The sequence below is a fragment of the Thamnophis sirtalis genome, unplaced genomic scaffold (genome assembly GCF_051295495.1).
Source record: "Thamnophis sirtalis isolate CommonGarterSnake01/CBP01778 unplaced genomic scaffold, rThaSir2_p1.2 scaffold_6, whole genome shotgun sequence".
Taxonomy (NCBI): domain Eukaryota; kingdom Metazoa; phylum Chordata; class Lepidosauria; order Squamata; family Natricidae; genus Thamnophis; species Thamnophis sirtalis.
This window is the reverse complement of record NW_028261386.1, coordinates 130,535,956-130,558,277: the sequence shown is the minus strand read 5'-3', so window position 1 is coordinate 130,558,277 and position 22,322 is coordinate 130,535,956. Positions and strand designations below refer to the sequence as shown.

The following is a 22,322-nucleotide window of genomic DNA, read 5'->3' as shown; positions in this document are numbered from 1 at the left end:
TTATACTCCCTTTCAAGTAGCCAACAAAATATTTCTGGTTTTAATTCCATACCTTGCTTTACGATTGCTTCTAACCACTAACTTCTGAATAGCTACTTGGACCGACCTAAGTACTAATTCATAATTTCATATCCGGTCACATGGGAGGCAAGCCACTCCCATCCGGTCACATGAGTGGCAAGCCATTCCCACAAAGCAGGCCACACCCACAGAGTAGGTTCCAACAATTTTTGAAACCCACCACTGAGCCAGCTGGAAGTCAGAGGACATCCCTGATCCCACTGCTTTTTTGCCCCCCTCCCCCCCCAAAAAAATGGTCATTTGCTTCTCTGTTTAGATAAGGTCATTTGAAAAAATGATCCAGTGGAGCAGGGCTTGTTTAATTTCTGATAAGTGAAAAATTAAATTAATCCTCTACTTTTAAAAAAGCTTCTCTTTTGCTATGCCTGTTTCTTATTGCTGGGAACAAATTGAATAGAATAAGAGTGCTTGGCGGCACAGTAATTCCTTGATTTTTCTGCTAGAGGAAATATTGATCAGCTCATAATGACATCAGCTGCAGTTCAAGGATCAGCAGGAGAGACAATCACAGGTTAGCTGAGCCCCCTTGAAGGACCGAGGTGGGAAACTTCAATGGTGTTGAAGCATCCCTAAACTTCTGCATAAGCAAATTGCAGAGCTAGTAGAGCTGATAATTTTAGGATATTGCATACCTGCATTGCATTTATGTACCTTTGAAAATAAATGCACGTTTCGTTCTCCCTTCTTGGCTGACTCCTTTCTAACGCTAGCTGCAATAATAAAATTATAATTCACAAATGATAATTTTTTTAAATTTTTATATGCGGTACATTTTTATATAAAAATTATACAAAAAAGGCTTTTTTACTTACTGCTAGGTAAATCTAGAAAATTTCTGACGTACGCTACAAAACAGGTAGCTTTAAGCCACATATTATATACTTTATTTTATTTCATGGATGCCAGTTACCCAGTTTCTGTTTCTGATCATTATATCAATTTAACGTTCAATCCAAGATTGTAAATGTATTTTGCCGCAAATCAGTTTAGAGGCAAGGGTTTAGCTTATCTAAGGAGGGAAAAAGCACATTTGAACCGAGGTTCCAGTTTGCTTGTTTATATGAAATCTATAATAGCAATAGCAATAGCAGTTAGACTTATATACCGCTTCATAGGGCTTTCAGCCCTCTCTAAGCAGTTTACAAGAATCAGCATATCGCCCCCACAGTCTGGGTCCTCATTTCACCCACCTCGGAAGGATGGAAGGCTGAGTCAACCTTGAGCCGGTGAGATTAGAACCGCTGAACTGCAGATAACAGTCAGCTGAAGTGGCCTGTAGTACTGCACCCTAACCACTGTGCCACCTCAGCTCTTTGATCTGATGTTGGGTCTCATACTTGAGAATACAGATTGCAAATGATTGGCAGGATGTTTTTCTTATCCTTATTAAGATTAGTAGTGACTTGTTCCTTTGGTTAGTACTAGAATTAAGTTTTGCTTGTACTGTAAGAATATATAATTGGTAGTTCAAGTGTTTCCATCCTTCCCCTGTAGACTGATAGATGATTCAACCGTCAAGCTGTTTTTCCCCCCTTTATAATTATTGTCCTTTTTATTAATAGTTACAGCACTGTTTTACACTCATTTTTAAACTCTCTAAAATTAAAGGTTGAGATATTATTTAAAACAATATCTTTGGGTTCAGCGTTTGGTAATGCATTGTATTTACTAAAGTATACTGAATGGCATGAAGAGCCTGAAATGTCTCTTTTAGCAAATGTTGGGAAAATCCCATGATTAAGCAGATAACTGGTAGATGTAATAACGATACTGTTATAAGAGCTGAGAAAAATCTATTTTTAAAATTTTGCCGACAATTTTAAATGGCCTGTGTTGATTAAAACTTTGATTTTAGAAAGTTACAAAAGGACAAAGGGTTGAAATAAATTTTGGAATTAATTGCAAGAATGCAAAAATTCTTTTATTTTGAATTCTTTTTTAAGCAAACACAAATAAGATGAGACTTAAGAATTGGATGCTAGAGAGAACTAAAGATTCTAATAATGGAAAATAATCAAACTCAAGTCAGTTATAGGATAAGGCAAGATATTTCAATATTGGACAAATTGAAGTATATTTTTGAACAGTTAGCCCAGAAATCAATTTTAAGAGTATTTGCCTATATATAGATGAACTTTTAAAAGATGTTATGGAAGAGGAACAAGTTTAACCTGACAGTATTTAGACTGATTTGAAGGTGAATTTAAGAATGACAGGCCACAAGAGTGATCTACAAAAGTAACCAGCTGATGTCTTAATATTTAAAAGTATATACAAATAACAAACCAAGAGAATGATCTGGAAACTATATATACACGCCTCTTATAACCAACTCTAGGTGGCTCCAAATCAAAGTTGGGAGATTTTAGAAAATTATTTCGAGGAACTAAAAAACAAGAAATATAAGGCAGGAATATAAAGTTGCTTTATTTGATCAAGGTTAAAATATACATATTGTTATCACTGGTAACCCTTAATGGACTTTTTCTGACATCAGACCGAAATGACAATGATTTATTTATAGATAAGAGATGGGATATGGGAAGAAGATATCATTTATTACATTTTAAGAAAAGATGATAAATTACTGAAATTGCTTATACTTGTGATGAAGGGGGAAGTTACTTCTTTACATATTTTCTTTTTATTATATCCTTTTTTCTATCTTTTTATTTCTTTTCCTATTTCTTTCTCCTTTATGTCCCGGCTTATTTGAAATAAATTTGGGGACCTGTTGTGACTCAGCAGAAGTTTGCTGTGAGTTGAGTCAAGATGCAGGAATAACAATGCAGCTGGGGCTTGTTAGTGTCGTCTTCTGGAGATAAAAGGACTGATGGTGCCGCGCCCTGGTTGCAGAAGTCAACGTTCATTTGTTCGTTTGTGGTTCATCGTTCATTGGTCGTGGTTTGTTTGTGAGAGGCACTTGGATAAGTGATTTGCTTTCTGTAACCCTGATTCAAAGAGACACTTGGAGAAGTGATTTGCTTTCTTTCTGTAAACCTGGTGTTGCTGTAATAGCTCTTTGTTTTTGCATTCTGCTGCGTAACCTTTTTGCCAGAGACTTTATTTATGTTTATTTTTGGGCTCGCAGCCAACGTGAGCCAGGACTGATAAAGTTATTTCCTTTTAAGTCTGTCTGACTGTCGTCTGTGAATGAGCGAAGAAGGGGGGTCAGAACAGGGACCCATCCCCCATTATGTTATCCTTCTCCATCTCTCTAAGAGAGACATTCATAGGGAGAGAAGAATATGCAACATAGGATTTGCTGCTGGCACTATCATTTTAGTTGTAAACCCTTGATTAACTTTAAGTTTGCAGATTGCTGGTTGTGCACTAATGCTTTCCTTCAAGACTTTGGGTAGTCTTGAAATCAGGCTACGAGAGTCATAATTTGGGGACCCATTGTCATGTTTATATTAATACTAACAGACATAACACTCGTGTTTAACAGTGTTCTTGGGGTTAGTGTGCCTTGTTTTTCATTAACAGAGAACTCAACTGGTCCTTATTAGCACCCCGCAGATGAAATTCTTTAAGACAAACGATGCATGAGAAAAATGGCAAATGAAGGTCTACTGTCTGGTTCTGTGATTCTTACACTCTGTGTGATGAGTACCCTATTCATTGTGGGGAGATGAGCTCACACTTGTGTTATTAAAGCTACATGGTGCTCCCTGTGTGGGCTGTAATACTTGAACAATGTACCATATAATTTCAAGCAATAGGTGGTGAAAGTAGACCTGAATCACTTGAATAAAATCCAGAGATCAACTTGGTGTGATCTGTATCTTTGTTTGTTAGTTGTTATCGCGCATGTGCGCGATCACACTATGCACAGATAAATAACTTACCTCGATGATGTGAATGCCATAAAATTGTGTAAGCAATACAGATGTGTACTGAATTGGCTGTGGGAAGGCTTTACGAAAGGCAGACAATACTTCTAGATCCATTTTTTGGGGGCAACTTGAGATAGCGTAAGTGCCATTTACTTTACTTAATGTATTTATTGAGTTGGCCCAATTAAAAAAAAATATATTCTGGGCAGTATAAAGTATTAAAAAGAGAAAAAAGTCATCAGATGATAACGGGGAACACAAATGGCCCCCCATAGGATTAGAACCCTTCAAGAACTCCAGTAGGTTGTTTGTTTGTTTGTTTTATTAGTTTTGTATGCTGCCCATTCCCGAAGGACTCCGGGCGGCTCACAATAAAACAGGGAAAGGGGGATAACTAGGACAATACAACAATTTAAAAAATACACAACATTCACAATTGAAGTGGGGCTGGATACTTCAACAGCCCCCGGCCTGTCGGAACAGCCAGGACTTAGTAGCTTTACGGAAGGCCAGGAGGGTAGTAAGGGTCTGGATCTCAACGGGGAGCACGTTCCAGAGGGCCAGAGCAGCAACAGAGAAGGCTCTCCCCCGGGGGGTCACCAGCCGACATTGGCTGGCAGATGGAACCCGAAGAAGGCCAAGCCTGTGCGATTGAATCGGTCTTTGGGAGGTAATTGGCAGGAGGCGGTCTCTCAGGTACCCAGGTCCGATGCCATGTAGGGCTTTATAAGTAACGACTAGCACCTTGAAGCGTGTCCGGAGACCGATGGGCAGCCAGTGCAGCTCGCGGAGGATAGGTGTAACGGGGGTGTACCTAGGCGCACCCACAATCGCTCGCGCGGCTGCATTCTGGACTAGCTGAAGTCTTCGAACACTTTTCAAGGGCAGCCCCATGTAGACCGAGGTTGTGGGAGAATGGACATTGAAAGTTACAAATCTAGCCGAGCTGGCTAAAATATCGGCATATCTTAAAGATCATTCAAATGAGAGATATAAACGAGACTGGAAAAAATGGATTGACTATATACAAAACAAATATGGGGCTAAGAAATTCCATATAGCCTATGCTTAAGATCAGGAATGATTTAAACTGTTCAAAGTTAGCGTAGCAAGAAGAAGCTAAGATCAATGTAGAGATGTTATTAACCCTTTTTTAAAATTTCTTTTTTCTCAATATATTTTAGACTGTGTTTGTTAAAAATCTATACCGTGTACGGGCTCTGGGAAGTCGGGGGGGGAGGTGGGGTGTTGGGGGGGAGGGTGGGGGGAGAGAGCGATATATACTAGGTTAGATACGATGTGTGTGTGTGTATATATATATATTTATCAGCACAAATAAAAAAACACAAATATAACAAAGGCAACAGTAAAAATATTGGGTTTCTGTCGTGATGGACTCTTGTGACGAGCCGATAGACAGACGATGGAAGCAGTTAGCTTCCTCCCATAATTGGGGCTTACCAGGGGTTGTAAAAAATCTAATATATATATATATATATATATATATATATATATATATATATATATATATATATATATATATATATATATATATATATATATATATATATATATATATATATATATATATATATATATATATATATATATATATATATATATATATATATAAAACAATAAAAAACAAAAGGTCATGGGATAATGATACCAAAGTAGAATCTATAATATTGTCTCACATTGATCTTGGAATTGATTTATTTCCTCTCGTGCTGAAACACGGGCTGATTATGACAAACTCAGTTAACAGGATAATGCTAAATGTTCATCAGTGTTGGCCATTCTTCCCCGTCCTTATTTTTCTCCGTACGAAGCACCAAAACTACCTATATATATACATATACTGCATGTATTGAATGGAAAATTGTTTTCTCTTTCAGGCTTTTTTCCAACTTATAAAATTACGAAAACTTGGGCTTAGCGATAATGAAATCCAGCGACTTCCGCCAGAGATAGCAAACTTCATGCAGCTGGTAGAACTCGATTTGTCTCGAAATGGTAAGCATGAATATGATGTGTAAATCTGTATTAGGGCTTTTTTTTTTTTTACAGCACGGTTGAAAATGAGTCAGCCTTAATTATCGCACTATAGAATTAGTTGGCAAATAGGTTAATGTACCTCTCCTTACTCTTCACGACTGACTTGGAAAAACAAACTATTAATATCCAAATGAAAAGCAAGCCAATGAAGGGCTTGCCTAAGACAATAAGGTCCCATGTTAGCTTGGCATGAAATTGTCCCGGTCCATCCTCCTTTTGTTTGAATAGATCTTAAGACTGGCCCAAACCCTGCATTATTACTGCCTTTTTTTTATGCTGGCTTAACTGTGGCATGCGAAGTTTGCCACATATCCACATTATTTGAGCAACAGCAGCTACTCTGCAGGACTGGACAAGATTTATGCAGTGTGTTCATCAAATGCCTGGATACACACTTTGCATAATGGGATATTTTTTTTTTAGTTTTTCCTTGGTGTATGGTATTAACAAGGTCGTTGGGGTTTTTTTTTGGCGGGGGAGGATAGCGGGGAAAAGTGTCTTGTTACAACTCAGTCACCTGTAAATTATTTAGTAAGCACTGCCAAGCACGAGGCATAAACCCAGTCGGTTCCACCACAAATGCGTGAACGACAAAAGCGCGCCTGACTAAACCGCGGTGACTAAACCGCGGTGACAAAACCGCACTGACGAATGAGCGCTGAAGCGCGCAGACAACAGCGCGCCGACAGAAGCACGCTGTAACCCTAACCCAAACCCTAAACCTAACCCTAAACCTAACCCTAAACCTAACCCTAAACCTTACCTTAACTTAAATCGCGCTTCTGTTGGCGCGGTTTTGTCGGCACGCTGTTGTCGGCGTGCTTTTGACATCGCGGTTTTAGCGCCGTGGTTTTGTCGGCGCGCTTTTGACGTTCGCGCATTTGTCGGGTCACGACCCAGTCATTGTCTAGATTTTGCATTATTTCACATATTATTGTATAAGAAAAGGGGAAAAGCTTATTTTAATTGATTTTTGTAGACAGTATGGGGTAGGGGAACTCATAGTTTGAAATGGTTTTTTTTAAAAAAAAATTAAAGCTTGATATGAGGTTAAGAATCAACAAATGGAAGAAATATGCTGCTGGACATACCTTGATCCCAAAAGATATTAGTTAATATTATTTTCATTGTCATGTTCACCCAGAGCATCATGTCGAAGTTGTGGTGTAGGCTGTGCAAACGGTATGTTTTCCGTGAATACTTTTGAGGAAAAAAATCGGCAGATACATTTGGTTGGGATCATTTTAAAACGTTCACAGTTGCTAAATATATTCCTGAGAATCCTATAACCAAAAGCCTGCCCAGGTATTATTTAAACCAGATTCCCCCTTCATATAGTACTTCCACATTAAAGGCTGATATCTCGTATGTTTAGAGGGTGTTAGATTAGAAAATGATAATTTTAAGAGACAATGGAGGCTTCTCCTGTTGTTTTTAATAACAATGGCATTCTAAAAGCTAACAATTAGTTTCAAGTTTCAGGTTTTAATCGATTTATAGGCCTCCCAATCCCGGAAGACTCTGGGTGGCTTACAACGAAGGAAAAAAAATAATAAAAAATGAAAATAAAAATAAAAACAATTTAAAATCAACACGCATACATTTGTTACGATCGGGGCTGGACCTCAACAATGAGGTCAACAGCCCCAGGCCTGCCGGAATAGCCAGGTTTTAAGAGCTTTTCTGAAGGCCATGAGAGTCCAGATTTTTGGGGGTAGCTCGTTCCAAAGGGTCGGAGCAGCCACAGAGAAGGCTCTCCTCAGGGGAGCCGCCAGCCGGCATTGTCTGGCTGACGGCATCTGAAGGAGGCCCACCCTGTGGGATCTCACCGGCCATTGGGAGGAATGTGGCAGTAGGCGGTCTCGCAGGTATGCTGGCCCTAAGCAATGTAGGGCTTTAAAGGTAATAACCAACATTTCGTTTGATGAAACCTTGTTGTCACAAGCATAAAAGTTATAACTGACTTTTGGAAATCCCTGAAGGGAAGAAACTGCTTTTAAAATTCTCTACTATGACCCAGAATCTTTGCTCTTTGCGGATATAGTGATATTTGTGCCCACCAAATTTTACATGCCTGTTTTTATTTTTGCTTCAATGTTCTCCTTTGCACTTTGAGTTCAGAAGTATTTTTTTTTTATCACTTGGGCATACAAACTGGTCCTAAACCGCATGTGCCTCTTACTTGTTACTTGTTTATTAGATTTCTTTCACACTTTTTGTCCAGGAGTTCTTTATTTGAGCCCCATAGGAACAACTTCATAGGGCAGATGAGCTTGATTGTAATTAGCAATAGCAGTTAGACTTATATACCGCTTCATAGGGCTTTCAGCCCTCTCTAAGCGGTTTACAGAGTCAGCATATTGCCCCCACAGTCTGGGTCCTCATTTCACCCACCTCGGAAGGATGGAAGGCTGAGTCAACCTTGAGCCGGTGAGATTATAACCGCTGAACTGCAGATAACAGTCATCTGAAGTGGCTTGCAGTACTGCACCCTAACCACTGCGCCACCTCGGCTTAAAGTCACCCAGAGAATTTTCCTGGCAGAAGACAGAATTAAACTTGTGTTCTTCCAAGTCCTATTCCAGGATATTTCAGCCACTACATTTCAGCGTCTTTCTTGGCTTAATTTGAAAAAAACAAAACACCACCACTTTAATCATTCCGTAACATAATAAACATTAGCCCTTTCCCTGCAGTCTGCTGCATAGGGAAGATAGAAGAGACAAGGAGGAAGACTCTTAAGAATTAGTTCTCCATCGTTTGCTCACTTCAGCCCTGCCCAGAGAGTAGCTGGCAGCAATTAAAACCGTGAGAAAAAAGAAATTGTCTTCCATTGACCAATCCTTCCCATACCTATTATATAAGGATAGTTATTGTATTTTCTTTCCTCATCAATACAATAATTAGTCTTGAACTTTATAACTGATCTGACACTTTCAGAGCCGAGGTGGCGCAGTGGGTAGAGTGCAGTACTGCAGGCCACTTCAGCTGACTGTTATCTGCAGTTCGGCGGTTCAAATCTCACCGGCTCAAGGTTGACTCAGCCTTCCATCCTTCCGAGGTGGGTGAAATGAGGACCCGGACTGTTGGGGGCGATATGCTGACTCTGTAAACCGCTTAGAGAGGGCTGAAAGCCCTATGAAGCAGTATATAAGTCTAACTGCTATTGCTATTGCTATTTCTTTAAGTCCTTTTCTTTTCAAGGGTCTACATTTGGAAACTACCTGACCAAAATTCTGGTTTTATGAGAGCTGGAAGTAGCCGTTGTGGATATAGTGATATCTGTATTCTTGTTATAATGAAATCATCCTATTGGGTGATCTTACTGCCATTTTTAAAAAAAAGAAGTACTGTAAATATTTTACTGAAGAGACTAAGGGAGGACATTTTAAATATTGCTGAGTAATGCGCTTTGTGTTGAGCATTTGCTATAATTATTATTCTTTTTTTTCTGCTGTAAGCTTTTCCTATTTTAGGCATTTTAAAAATGTGGCTACAGTGTAATATTTCACTTATCAGCTATTTCATTATGAGCCTCTTTGTGTGTTGCTTGATGTTTTAGTACTTAGAATTACACTAAGTTTCTTATTGAAGTAGCTTCACAGCTAAAATACAATTGAGCTTCATAGATTTGTTTTTCCGTGTAAATGTTGGCAATATCAAAGTGTATGATATTTCTTAGGAACTTTCTTTACTTCCACATCATTTGTATTTAATTAAAACTACTTCTTCATTTACAGGTATTTCAGGTAGCATAATTAAGGGTGTGGAATATTTCTTAATCTCAAAGAGAATATGTATGTGGAGATACAGATCTAACTATATATACATACAGAAACACTCATTTTGAAAACAATCAAAGCATTAACTAGATGTTTTGTACAGAATACCATGAACCAGCACATTTTAATAGCGGATATTAGTAATTACTAATAGTTCTACAAGCTTGTACCATAAGTAATTGTATATTCTACCCGGTTTGTGAATCTTTTACACCTTTGCGTTGCCAAATACAGATTTTTCTTTTAAAAAGCTGCGAAGAAGCACTTCTTCCTTCTGAGCCTAGTCTTGTTTTCATCCTTAAAAGCTGACTGTTTCATGTGGTTTAGTCAGGACAATCCTTCAAAATTAAAAAAAAAAAGTTAATTTGATTGAGATTAATTCTAACAAGAATATGGATTTGGGAAATGGTGCTGGTTATCACCTTTAAAGCCCTACATGGCTTAGGACCTGGATATCTATGGGACCGTCTTCTGCCACATACCTCCCAGTGTCCGATAAGATCTCACAGGATGGGCCTTCTCCGGGTGCCGTCAACTAGACAATGTCGTTTGGCGGCTCCTCGGGGGAGGGCCTTCTCTGTAGCTGCCCCGGTCCTATGGAACGATCTACCCCCTGAGATCCGGACCCTCCCCACTCTCTCGGCCTTCCGAAAGTCTATTAAGACCTGGCTTTTCCAGCAGGCCTGGGGCTGTTGACCTCTTGAATGAAGTCCAGCCCCACTAAGGTTGAGTGCATGTTGTGTCTTTTAACTTGCCTTGTCTTCTACTTTTTAAAGTTTTTAGTATTCTTTTAAATTGCTTTTATGTAAGCCACCCGGAGTCCTTCGGGATTGGGCGGCATATAAATTTATTAAACATTAAACATTAAATGGGGGAATCTCAGGTAGTATCACATTGCCCTGAATGTGAGACGGAAGGAAGCAGAAAAGATGTCATTATTCCTGTTGGCTTCCCCATTTACTTTGCTTATGGGAAGCTTGCAGGGAGAACGTTAATGGGGAAGCCAGCAGGAAGTTGAATGTCCAAGGCAGCAGACAGATAAATGCTTCTGCTGAGTTGGAGGAGGGTGTGAGGAATTATGACATTGGCTGGGAAATTGTCACAGAACATTGAAGCTGAAGATCACATGACCACAGCAGCCAGTAGCATGGAATGCAATCCCAACATGCCCAAATCCATTCTCTCAGGAATCATGGATCCTGGATTTTGGACATATACTGTACATATTTGCCAGTGGTGGGATTCAAATAATTTAACAACCGGTTCTCTGCCCTGATGACCATTTGGGTAGGTGGGGCTCGGTGGTCATGTGACTGGGTGGGCTTGGCCAACTCAACATCACTCACGTTGATGGGCGCTTCGCCTTAGCTGTTACAATGTAATAAGGGTTAACCGGAGAGGCAGTTTCTGTAAGCAGGGCAATCAAGATGAGTCTAGAAACAACACCAGAATGTTTCCTTCCTGTCTTCCTTACAGGATTAGCCCTGGAAAGTGGGGAAAAAACAAAATGAGATTTCTTCCAACAACCGGTTCTCCGAACTGCTTAGAAAGTTACCAACCGGTTCTCCCGAATAGGTGCGAACTGGCTGAATCCCACCACTGATATTTGCCCAGTTAAGGGTCATGACACCAATGGTTTTTGTAGTATATAGATGTCAGACCTTGTTTTCATTTGGGTAACTTAGCCAAACATGTTAAACTACTCTTCCTTAACTACAGGTTAACACATTAGTTAGTTCTAGTTCAAACATTATACCAGGCCTAACCATAAGAGTTTTTGTGTGCTGTACTAATCATGTTACTCTGGATAATAATAAAAATTTTGATTGGCAAACCCAAGTTACAATTCCCTCATTTGATAATGCTGTTTGTTGGTGTTGCATTTGTTTAAAGGAGGTTGAAAACTTCTCTTTTGCTAATATCAGTGGTGGGTTGCAAATATTTTTACTACCGGTTTGAATTAGCTCAAAAGCCAGAAAAACAGCTAAACCTTTGAGATCTTTAAATCTCTTCAACAAGCAAACTGTAAAAAGAGGAAATTTTAGATAGAACTGAGAAGGGCAAAGTTTTGAAAAAAATCCAGAATCTCTATTGCCGTTATTTAAATCTCTAATGGTTAGAAATCTGGGAAGAGAATCAGATGTCCACATTAGGCTCCACCTAGTGGCACTTAAGTTAGGTCCATAAGTGTGGTTATTAAGTTCCAGGGATGCACTGTTCTACGCTTGAAAATATAGACATCCAGCTGTACTTAAACATCTCTCCATCTGCAAGGAAAACATATATATCCTCTGGAAGATGGAAATAACTATAGAAATGTTATGTTACGTTATATTGTTTTATGTTAAGTAATATTTTATGTTACATTGTGTTATGTTTTATGTTATGTTATAAAACAAACTAGAATTAAACTTGGTATACTAAAACAAATATCTCTGAACATCTTAGAGCTGTGCTAATAAAGCTGTATTGGAAGAAGTATACTAACTGTTTAACTGTTTAACTGTTTATTAAATTTATAGGCCGCCCAATCCCGAAGGACTCCGGGCGGCTTACAGAAACAGAAGTTAAGAGAAATTAAAAACAGATAAAACACGACAAATTAAAAAAGACACAACATGCACCCAATCTAAGCGGGGCTGGACCTGAATCCAGAGGTCAACAGCCCCAGGCCTGCCGGAATAGCCAGGTCTTAATAGCTTTTCGTAAGGCCATGAGAGTGGGTAGGGTCCAGATCTCTGGGGGTAGCTCATTCCATAGAGCCGGAGCGGCAACAGAGAAGGCCCTACTCCGAGGCGTCACCAGCCGGCATTGTCCAGCTGATGGCACCTGGAGAAGGCCCATCCTGTGCAATCTTATCGGTCTTAGGGAGGTGTGCGGCAGAAGACGGTCTCAAAGACTAAAATGTTTCTTGCAGCCACTATGGCTTAGAAGGTCTTTTTAATATTCTGAATTACTTTTGCAACATTTCATAAAAGATTATTACTTCTTTTCAAGAAAACGATCTCTGCCGATAATAGCTTAGCATAGGGAATTTTTCTTCCCTTCTTTTTTCTGTTCCTATTCTCTGCTTTCATTGTTTAGGATGATAAAGAATGCAAGAACCCCTGGTGAGCCATTGTACAATTTTATTTTACAAGTTATCTAAAGCCCTTAAGTATAAATTTATGCTGGTGTTAAATCTATGCGAGGGGGGAAAAAAGAAAAAGAAATTTCCACCTGGGTACGGTGAAGTTTAGGTTTTGCTTACAGAAACTTCACGGGAAGTCAAGAAAGGATAAAGCACAGTGGAATTGCTCCAACCACTTTCTTCCCTACCTTGGTTAAGATAACATGATATGAGCCAAGGTGGCGCAGTGGTTAAATGCAGCACTGCAGGCTACTGCTAAATCAGCAGGTCAGCGGTTCAAATCTCACCGGCTCAGGGTTGACTCAGCCTTCCATCCTTCCGAGGTGGGTAAAATGAGGACCCAGATTGTTGGGGGCAATATGCTGACTCTCTGTAAACCGCTTAGAGAGGCCTGAAAGGCCTATGAAGCGGTATATAAGTCTACTGCTATTGCTATTGCTAACATGTGGTTTACTTGCCATGTTCAATCTTGTGGGATTTAAGTGAGGCATCATGAAGTAGTAATGTCAGAGTATCTTTCTTATTAGACTCCCATGCTGCACTGTAGATAGGTTTTGAGCTGTGACTGCAACCCGCATTTTAGCTGTGATTCTGTTAGCATTAAGTGCATGGAGAGTAACGGGTGTCCTCGTATTTATAATCCTGCTTGCATGGCATTTTTCCCGTTAGCCATGCTAACCTTCAGCTGACGGAGTGCCTGTTTACACCATCCTGCGTCATAGAGCTTATATTTTATAGCCTTACGGTTTAGCAGTGCCAGGGTATCCACTGCCAAAGCATCTGGTCGGTCACATGTATAAATAAAAGCGTTCTGTGGTGCGTAGGACAGAAAGCCTCCTGCACATTCAAGGGGATTGGATCGATTAACTAGCACCCTTAAACATTCTTTGACCCAGTTAGCTGTAGAACAGAAATTCATAAAACAGGTGCACATCAGTCTATTTCAGTGTTTCTCAACCTTGGTGACTTTAAGTCCTGTGGACTTCAACTCCCAGAATCCCCCAGCCAGCTATGCTGGCTGGGGGATTCTGGGAGTTGAAGTCCACAGGACTTAAAGTCACCAAGGTTGAGAAACACTGGTCTATTTGATCCATACTTAATAGAGCATTTCCCCAATTATTCTACTTAGTACTGCTACCATCCCAGGGGTGGGTTTCTCACCCCGTTCCAACTGGTTCGGTTGGAACGGGGCCGGTGGCGTCCTCGTGCACGCGCGTGGTGCACGCATGCGTACTAGTGTCTGCGCGACGCTCCAGCTGCTCCTGGACGATCGCGCAGGCGCTGTATGCGTCCTGCGCATGCGTGGAAGCGCAGAACTCATCAAAACCGGGTAAGGACCGTGGGCGGGCGGGCGCGTCCTTCGCCGTTCCCGGAAGTTACTTACTTCCGGGTTCGGCGACCAACCGGTTCGCAGGGACCGCCGCGAACCGGTTGAAACCCACCCCTGTACCATCCCCAAACTATTGGCTTTTGGAAGAGTTTGCCAAAAATTCAATCCTGATGCATTTATTTCCCCTTAAAATCATAGTTGTTAATTGAGAATAAGGTGTTAAAAAAAATCTTGTTAGGAGAAGTTGACAGTGTTCAGAATTTGTGCGTCTCTGGAAGTGAAAATTCCAAATACAGATGAAGAGTTTTTAAATTCATTTATTTTGTTTCTTTGTTAGATTTATATGACTACCAAATCAGAAAACCTAAAGTTGACTTATATAATTGTGTTTTTTTAAAAATAAAATAAAAAATAAGCAATCAGGATGCAAATGATACAAATGAAACTATGTGTCTTAACTGATGCCCTAATTAAATTTATGAGCAGGTCAGGAATGCTTCCCTAGTTGACACTATGCTGTGTGTGTGTGTGTGTGGGTGTTCTTTCTTTGTGGTCACAACATAGACCCTGATTTCTTTGCTGGTAATGTTGGTAATAGGATAAGTTACTATAAGGTTGTCAAAAGATTGTCAAATTAATACATATGAAATACTTGGAATTCTTTAGGCCCATGTAAAATCTGATTTTTTTCCCTTAATACTGCTTGTATGTGCTGACTATGGCTAGATCCATACCATATGTAGCAAGCCACTCATGATTTAAGACACTGCCTACACCCACTCAGTTCATTCAATAAATCATGATTAAAGCAACCTCAGCTTAATGTGATATGTGACTCAGGCCTAAGATTATTGTCAAACAAATAAGATAACTATGTTTCTCTCTGATGCATGGAATTCTGAATACTCACATATTAAATCTGATATAGCTAGCCTTTGACTTACTTGAGAGACCGCCTGCTGCCAATTACCTCCCAAAGACCCATTAGATCACACAGATTAGGCCTCCTCCGGGTTCCGTCTACTAGCCAATGTCATCTGGCTACTACCCGGGGGAGGGCCTTCTCTGTGGCAGCTCCGGCCCTTTGGAACGAGCTCCCCGCAGAGATTCGGACCCTCACCTCTCTCCAGGCCTTCCGAAAAGCCGTTAAAACCTGGCTGTGTCGGCAGGCCTGGGGTCGATGAGTTCCCTTCCCCTCTCGAATTGTGTGGCTGTTGGTTGTTTTAAATGCCCTGTACTTTTGTTGTAGTTCTTGTTTTTCCCTTCCCCTCCTTTGGGTTTGTGCACCGCCCTGAGTCCCCCCGGGAATAGGGTGGCATATAAATAAAATGAACCTTGAACCTTACAACTGGTAATTGTTTGAAGTTATGATTCTGATTAACCAAGATCATAACTTCGATTCGTATGACCCAGATTCAAAGTTCTGACAATTGGACAAAGTTCTTCAATGGTCACATGATCAAAGTGTGGGGACTCAACACAGACACATTAACAGCTTATTATTATTATTATTTAATAAATTTATAGGCTGCCCAATCCCGAAGGACTCCGGGCGGCTGTTTACAGTGTCCCACAGTCATGTGACCATGTTTTACAGTGGCTTTGCAAAAACTTGGCACTTTTGAGCCAAGGTGGCGCAGTGGTTAAAATGCAGCACTGCAGGCTACTGCTAGATCAGCAGGTCAGCGGTTCAAATCTCACCGGCTCAGGGTTGACTCAGCCTTCCATCCTTCCGAGGTGGGTAAAATGAGGACCCAGATTGTTGGGGGCAATATGCTGACTCTCTGTAAACCGCTTAGAGAGGCCTGAAAGGCCTATGAAGCGGTATATAAGTCTACTGCTATTGCTATTGCTATTGCTATTACTTTCGATTCTTGGTAAAACTATACCCATAGCAAACCATTGGTTCAGTTAATGACCCGTGGGGACTGCTTAATGACTTCTGAGGTGGACTGTGCTCTACTGCCAAATCTTAAAGACGATAATGTGTTGTTTCTTTTTTTTGCTAAAGCTTGGCTTACATTTACAAAGCCTATTTAATATCTTTCCTCTAAATGCGCTTCAAGGTGCTACTTACCATCCATAAATCTCTCCATGGTAGTGGATCTGAGTACTTGAGAGACCGCCTCCTGCCGATTACCTCCCTTCGACCGATCAGATCGCACAGATTAGGCCTCCTCCGAGTTCCATCCGCCAGTCAGTGCCGACTGGCGACTACGCGGAGGAGAGCCTTCTCAGTAGCAGCTCCGACCCTTTGGAACGATCTCCCCGTGGAGATTCGCACCCTCACCACCGTCCAGACCTTCCGCACAGCCCTTAAGAACTGGATATCCCGTCAGGCCTGGGGATAAGATTCTAATCCGCCCCACCCGAATGCTGAATGAAAGTTGTGTTTTATTGTTTTATTTTTTATTTATGCACTGTCTTATGTTTTATCTTGCACCCCCCTTCCCATGAACTGTAAGCCGCCCTGAGTCCCCTCAGGGAAAAGGGCGGCCTATAAATAACAAATAAATTCAAATTCAAATTCAAAATGCTATTTTATAAAAGTCATGATTCATTTGTCATTGTTAAATCAAGTTTATTATTACAATTAAAAAAAAAACAGCGTATGAAAGGAAAATAAAGCCAGAAAGATAAAATTAATGAAATTAGAATTAATAATTGCCGCGCTTTCACAGAATTCGGCTACTCGGTGGGCGAAAGGAAGGTTGGAGACTGACAATAGATAGTTCATTTGATGTTCTTCTCTCCTTCCTGAGAGATATTGCAGCAGGGGTAGGATGTGATGTTGGTCCAGAATCCCTGTATAATTGCAGTGAAACTATAAATGTTAGGGATTTTTTAAATTTCCCCAGAGTCACATGGGTAGGTTCTGTCCTGTTAGTGCAGTGGCCCCCCCAAACTTTTGGGCACTAGGGACCGGTTCCATGGAGAAAGGTTTTTCCATGGACCAGAGGGATGTGGTTCCACATGCTAGCTGCATCCCGCAGATGGCTTCGCTTGTTCATGTGAACTGGTTTCCGGCATGCTGTGAAATGGTGCCGGTCCACGGATTGGGGGTTGGGACCCCTGTGTTAGTGAGCATCTGGTGAATTTGCCCTGCAGATGTAAGACTCTTTATTACTGGCTTCAAAAAAAGTCCTTATTCAGCCTGTGAGAAGTTAATACTCGCATGTACCTTGTGGATTGCCAAATGCTTTTTGGTATTAGCATTCTGCTGCTACAGGAAAGACCTTAATTTGGTATTTAGTATCATTTAACTTTTTTCAGGGACTGTCTTTTTTCCCCTGGTCAAAAGCAGAAGAGAGAAGTAGGTCTGTGGCAAGCTTGGAGCATCTTAATCTCTGATTCACCGCTAACGCCCATGGTGACAAGCAATCATGTTTCAGAATCAGTGGAACCAGGCCACTGGAAAGAGAGTTGTCTTCAACCAATATATAGTATAGTTACTGTGTCCGGCTCTTACTTCGGTTCACCAACAAATGCGCGCTCGACAAAAGAGCGCCGATGAAACCGCGGCGAGAAAACCGTGAGGTCGAAATCGCGCCGATGAATGAGTGCAGAAATGCGCCGACAACAGCGCACCGACAAAAGCGTGCCTTCAACAAAGAACTAATAAAAACCTAATAACCCTAACCCTAACCCTAACCCTGAACCTAACCCTGAACCTAACCCTGAACCTAACCCTGAACCTAACCCTAAACCTAACCTTAAACCTAACCCTAAACCTAATCCTGAACCTAACCCTGAACCTAACCCTGAACCTAACCCTAAACCTAACCCTAACCCTAACCCTAAACCTAACCCTGAACCTAACCCTGAACCTAACCCTGAACCTAACCCTGAACCTAACCCTGAACCTAACCCTAACCCTAACCCTAACCCTAACCCTAACCCTAACCCTAACCCTAACCCTAACCCTAACCCTAACCCTAACCTTAAACCTAACCCTAACCCTAAACCTAACCCTGAACCTAACCCTGAACCTAACCCTAACCCTAACCCTAAACCTAAACCTAACCCTAAACCTAAACCTAATCCTAATCCTAACCCTAAACCTAACCCTAACCCTAACCTTAACCCTAACCCTGAACCTAACCTTGAACCTAACCCTGAACCTAACCCTTACCTTAACTTAAATCGCCCTTTTGTGGGCGCGGTTTTGTTGACGCGTTGTTGTGGGCGCGTTTATGACGTCACGGTTTTCTCGCCGCAGTTTTGTCGGCGCGCTTTTGCCGTGTGCGCATTTGTCGGGTCACGCTTACTTCTGCTTTGGACATGCCGGTCTTGAGCTTAAACATTGTAATAGGAACTCTATTTGGATCTGCAAATATGGCCCTTAAACATTTGATTTTCTGATTGCAGGAGATAATTAATATTACATAATTAATATCTGATTTTTCTCTCTTACAGATATTCCGGAAATCCCTGAAAGCATCTCATTTTGCAAATCATTACAGATAGCAGACTTCAGTGGAAACCCTCTTACAAGGTAAACTTTGTAATTTATGGAACTGCGAATCCTTTCCATAACTTATTAAAAGTGTAAAATTGTCTTTTTCAGTTTTTTTTAATATCTTCTTCAAATAATAGATTTGATTCTACTAAAGAAAAGTTGGTGTTTAAAATGAAGTTGCCGTTGCCCCAAGAAAAATTTAATGGTATTCAGACGTGTTAAAAATCATGATGGTACTAAACTCATCAACAAAAGGAAAACATGAATTAAGGGATCGATATAACCTCAACTTTGATAAGCATAGCAATAAAGAAAAAAAGGGGGGAATTTCACGCTACTCAAATCTGAAGACACCTATGACTTAAAAATAGATACCTGCGATCCCCAGTTGTTGGTTGGAACTCACCAATGATATAGAATCTGGAAAATTTCTTAAGCAGCTTCAAACGTCGTAGGGAAGCTGATAGATGTCTCAGGACTATTATTTAATATCTGATTAGCACATGTATATAATTGTAGTTCTGGGGAATACTTCTGAGCAAAGGATAATAAGATGCCTTAGTATTTAATGATTAGTTTGACCATTTAGCTTCCAAAAAAGCAAACAATAGCAATAGCAGTTAGACTTATATATCACTTCATAGGGCTTTCAGCCCTCTCTAAGCGGTTTACAGAGTCAGCATATCGCCCCCACAGTCTGGGTCCTCATTTCACCCACCTCGGAAGGATGGAAGGCTGAGTCAACCTTGAGCCGGTGAGATTAGAACCGCTGAACTGCAGATAACAGTCAGCTGAAGTGGCCTGCAGTACTGCACCCTAACCACTGCGCCACCTCGGCTCTATAAACAAACCCCAAACTATCTGAAATGCTACTTTTGCTGCTGAGAATAGATATGAGAGATGACTATACTTGCTCCTGGAGAGCAAACTCCAGAAAGAAAATTGGCTGGCAGATGCCACTATATCTCTGGGGATTCAGTGTGGTGCTTCATTGCCTCCCACTCATTAAAAGTTCTTCCCTGATTGAGACAAATGGTGTAGCCCAGACAAGTTAAAATGTTCCCTATTCTATCCATTTTACCAACAGCTAATTGCTTCCTGTTAAGTACCAAGAACAGGGCTGATAAATTGGCTCCTTGGAGACAATATCTCACGTGGAAAGTAAAGCAGTTGCCATCCATAATTTCATAAGAAGTTATAGCCAATGCAGACAACCTGTGAACACCAATCCCTTCTTTTTTTCACGGTCCCCGAACCCCCTTCTGGTCACACTTGAGAGACCGCCTGCTGCCAATTACCTCCCACAGACCCATTAGATCTCACAGGGTTGGCCTCCTCCGGGTGCCATCTACCAGCCAATGCCACCTGGCTATTACCCGGGGGAGGGCCTTCTCTGTGGCAGCTCCAGCCCTCTGGAATGAACTCCCCGCAGGGATTCGGACCCTCACCTCTCTCCAGGCCTTCCGAAAAGCCGTCAAAACCTGGCTTTGCCGGCAGGCCTGGGGGTGATGAGTTCCCTCCCCTCTCAACATGTATGGTTGTGCGACTGTTGCTTATTTTTACTATTTGTATTCGTTTTTATGTTCCCCTTTTTCCCCCTTGAATTGTTCGCCGCCCTGAGTCCTCCCGGAGAAGGGTGGCATACAAATAATAAAATACAATACAATACACACTGTCAATTTCAGGGTATACTTATACCAAAAAAACCAATGTTTTAGGTGGGATACTCACTAAAATAGTTACGTGCCTTTGAAAGTAGGTTTGGCATACTTAAACCAAAGTTCTTTCCTTGAGAACATTAATAGAAATATTTTGAAAGCCAGAGGTGACTCAGTACATTTTGCATAATTGCCCCCCATCTATTTGACTTTCTTTTTTCTCTGCCACCTTGAATTGCAAATCCTGGTCATCAAGCAGTTGTCCATTCTTGCTCTGAAAGTTGATATTTAATATGCAGGTGTCCCTGTTTTAAAATGAGCTCTTACTTAGAGTAACCACTTTCATCGCACGAAAGACCAATAAATGTTCAATGTTTGACTTGGGATGGTCTGTTGCGATTTACTACTTAACAACCTTTACTACATGGGTGTAGGAGAGAATATCTGAAGAGCCAGAAATGAGACCAGGAATTGATCAGAATTGACGTGTTTCATGGCTACTTGTCTATTGACAGGAATCTCACTAGAATGATGCAAGCATTGCAGAAATTACTAGATAAATACAGCAAGGTTTTAGGGCAGATCTTCAGCCATTTCCTCTCCACCAGCAATTCTAGGCTAGACAGCCATTTCACTCCTCCCCTCAAATAAATTCCAGATTCCATCAATATCCTTGCTTATATTGTTTTGAAAAGATAATTATAAGAAAAGTGACTCTCTTCTTTGGTCTGGTCCAGTGGTGGGTTTCAAATTTCTTTTTGAACCTACTCTGTGGGTGTGGCCTCCTTTGTGGGAGTGGCTTGCTGGCCATGTGACCTGGTGGGAGTGGCTTGCCAGCCATGTGTTCTCTCTCTCTCTCTCTTTCCTTCCTTTTGTCTCTCTGTCCCTTTTTTCTTTTTTCTTTCATCTCTCTCACTTTTTCTTTCTTTTCTCTTTCTTTCTTTCTTTCTTTCTTTCTTTCTTTCTTTCTTTCTTTCTTTCTTTCTTTCCTTCCTTCCTTCCTTCCTTCTTTCTTTCTCTTTCTCTCTCTGTGTGAGTCTGTCTGTCTGTCTCTCTCTCTCTCTGTGTATGTGTGTGTGTGTGTGGCTCTTTGCTTCTCTCTCCCTCCCTCCCTCTGTGACTCTGTATGTGATTCTGTCTGTCTGTCTGTCTGTCTGTCTGTCTGTCTGTCTCTCTCTCTCTCTCTCTCTCTGTATCTCTCTCCTCCAGTGGTGGGTTTCAAAGTTTTTTTGCAACCTCTTCTGTAGGTGTGGCCTGCTTTCCAGGTCCACTGGTGGAACCTCTTCTAACCGGTTCGGTAGATTTGACGAACCGGTTCTACTGAATAGGTGCGAACTGGTAGGAAGCCACTTCTGGTCCAGTCTAAGCTGACCCCAGGTCCTAGTCTCACCTTAGGCATGCAAGTCACCTGGGTGACTGTAGGCCAACTCATGGCCCAGGGTTGCTGTTGCGAGGGAAAGAGGAGGAGGAAGGAATATTATGTACGTTTAATGCCTTGAGTTATTTATAAAAATAATAAAAGCAGGATAAAGGGAAGTGAAGGAACGGAATTTTCCAAAGACCCAGTAAATTCTAAATCATATATCCACAAATATTTGAGTTTGAGTTTGAGTTTATTGGTTTTGTATGCCAGCCACTCCCGGAGGACTCCAGGCGGCTTACAATAAGAAGGGGAGTGGGATAAATAAGACAAAACAACAATTTAAAATACAACAACATACACAATTAAAGTGGGGCTGGATACTTCAACAGCCCCAGGCCTGCCGGAGCAGCCAGGACTTAGTAGCTTTACGGAAGGCCGGGAGGGTAGTAAGGGTCCGGATCTCAACAGGGAGGTCGTTCCAGAGGGCTGGAGCTGCAACAGAGAAGGCCCTTCCCCAGGGGGTCGCCAGCCGGCATTGGCTGGCAGATGGAATCCGGAGAAGGCCAGGTCTGTGCGATCGAATCGGTCTTTGGGAGGTAATTGGCAGGAGGGAGTCTTTATT

At 41.2% G+C, this 22,322-nt stretch overlaps 1 protein-coding gene across 1 annotated transcript in view; it reads left to right on the top strand.

Moving 5' to 3' along the window:
- Positions 1-22,322, top strand: part of LRRC1 (leucine rich repeat containing 1) — a 113,836-nt gene that overhangs the window by 27,527 nt on the left and 63,987 nt on the right. Inside the window, exons 2-3 of the mRNA XM_087718953.1 lie at positions 5,819-5,936; positions 18,637-18,715. Of these exons, the coding sequence (XP_087575079.1) occupies positions 5,819-5,936; positions 18,637-18,715 (197 nt within the window). The remainder of the gene's footprint in view (positions 1-5,818; positions 5,937-18,636; positions 18,716-22,322) is intronic.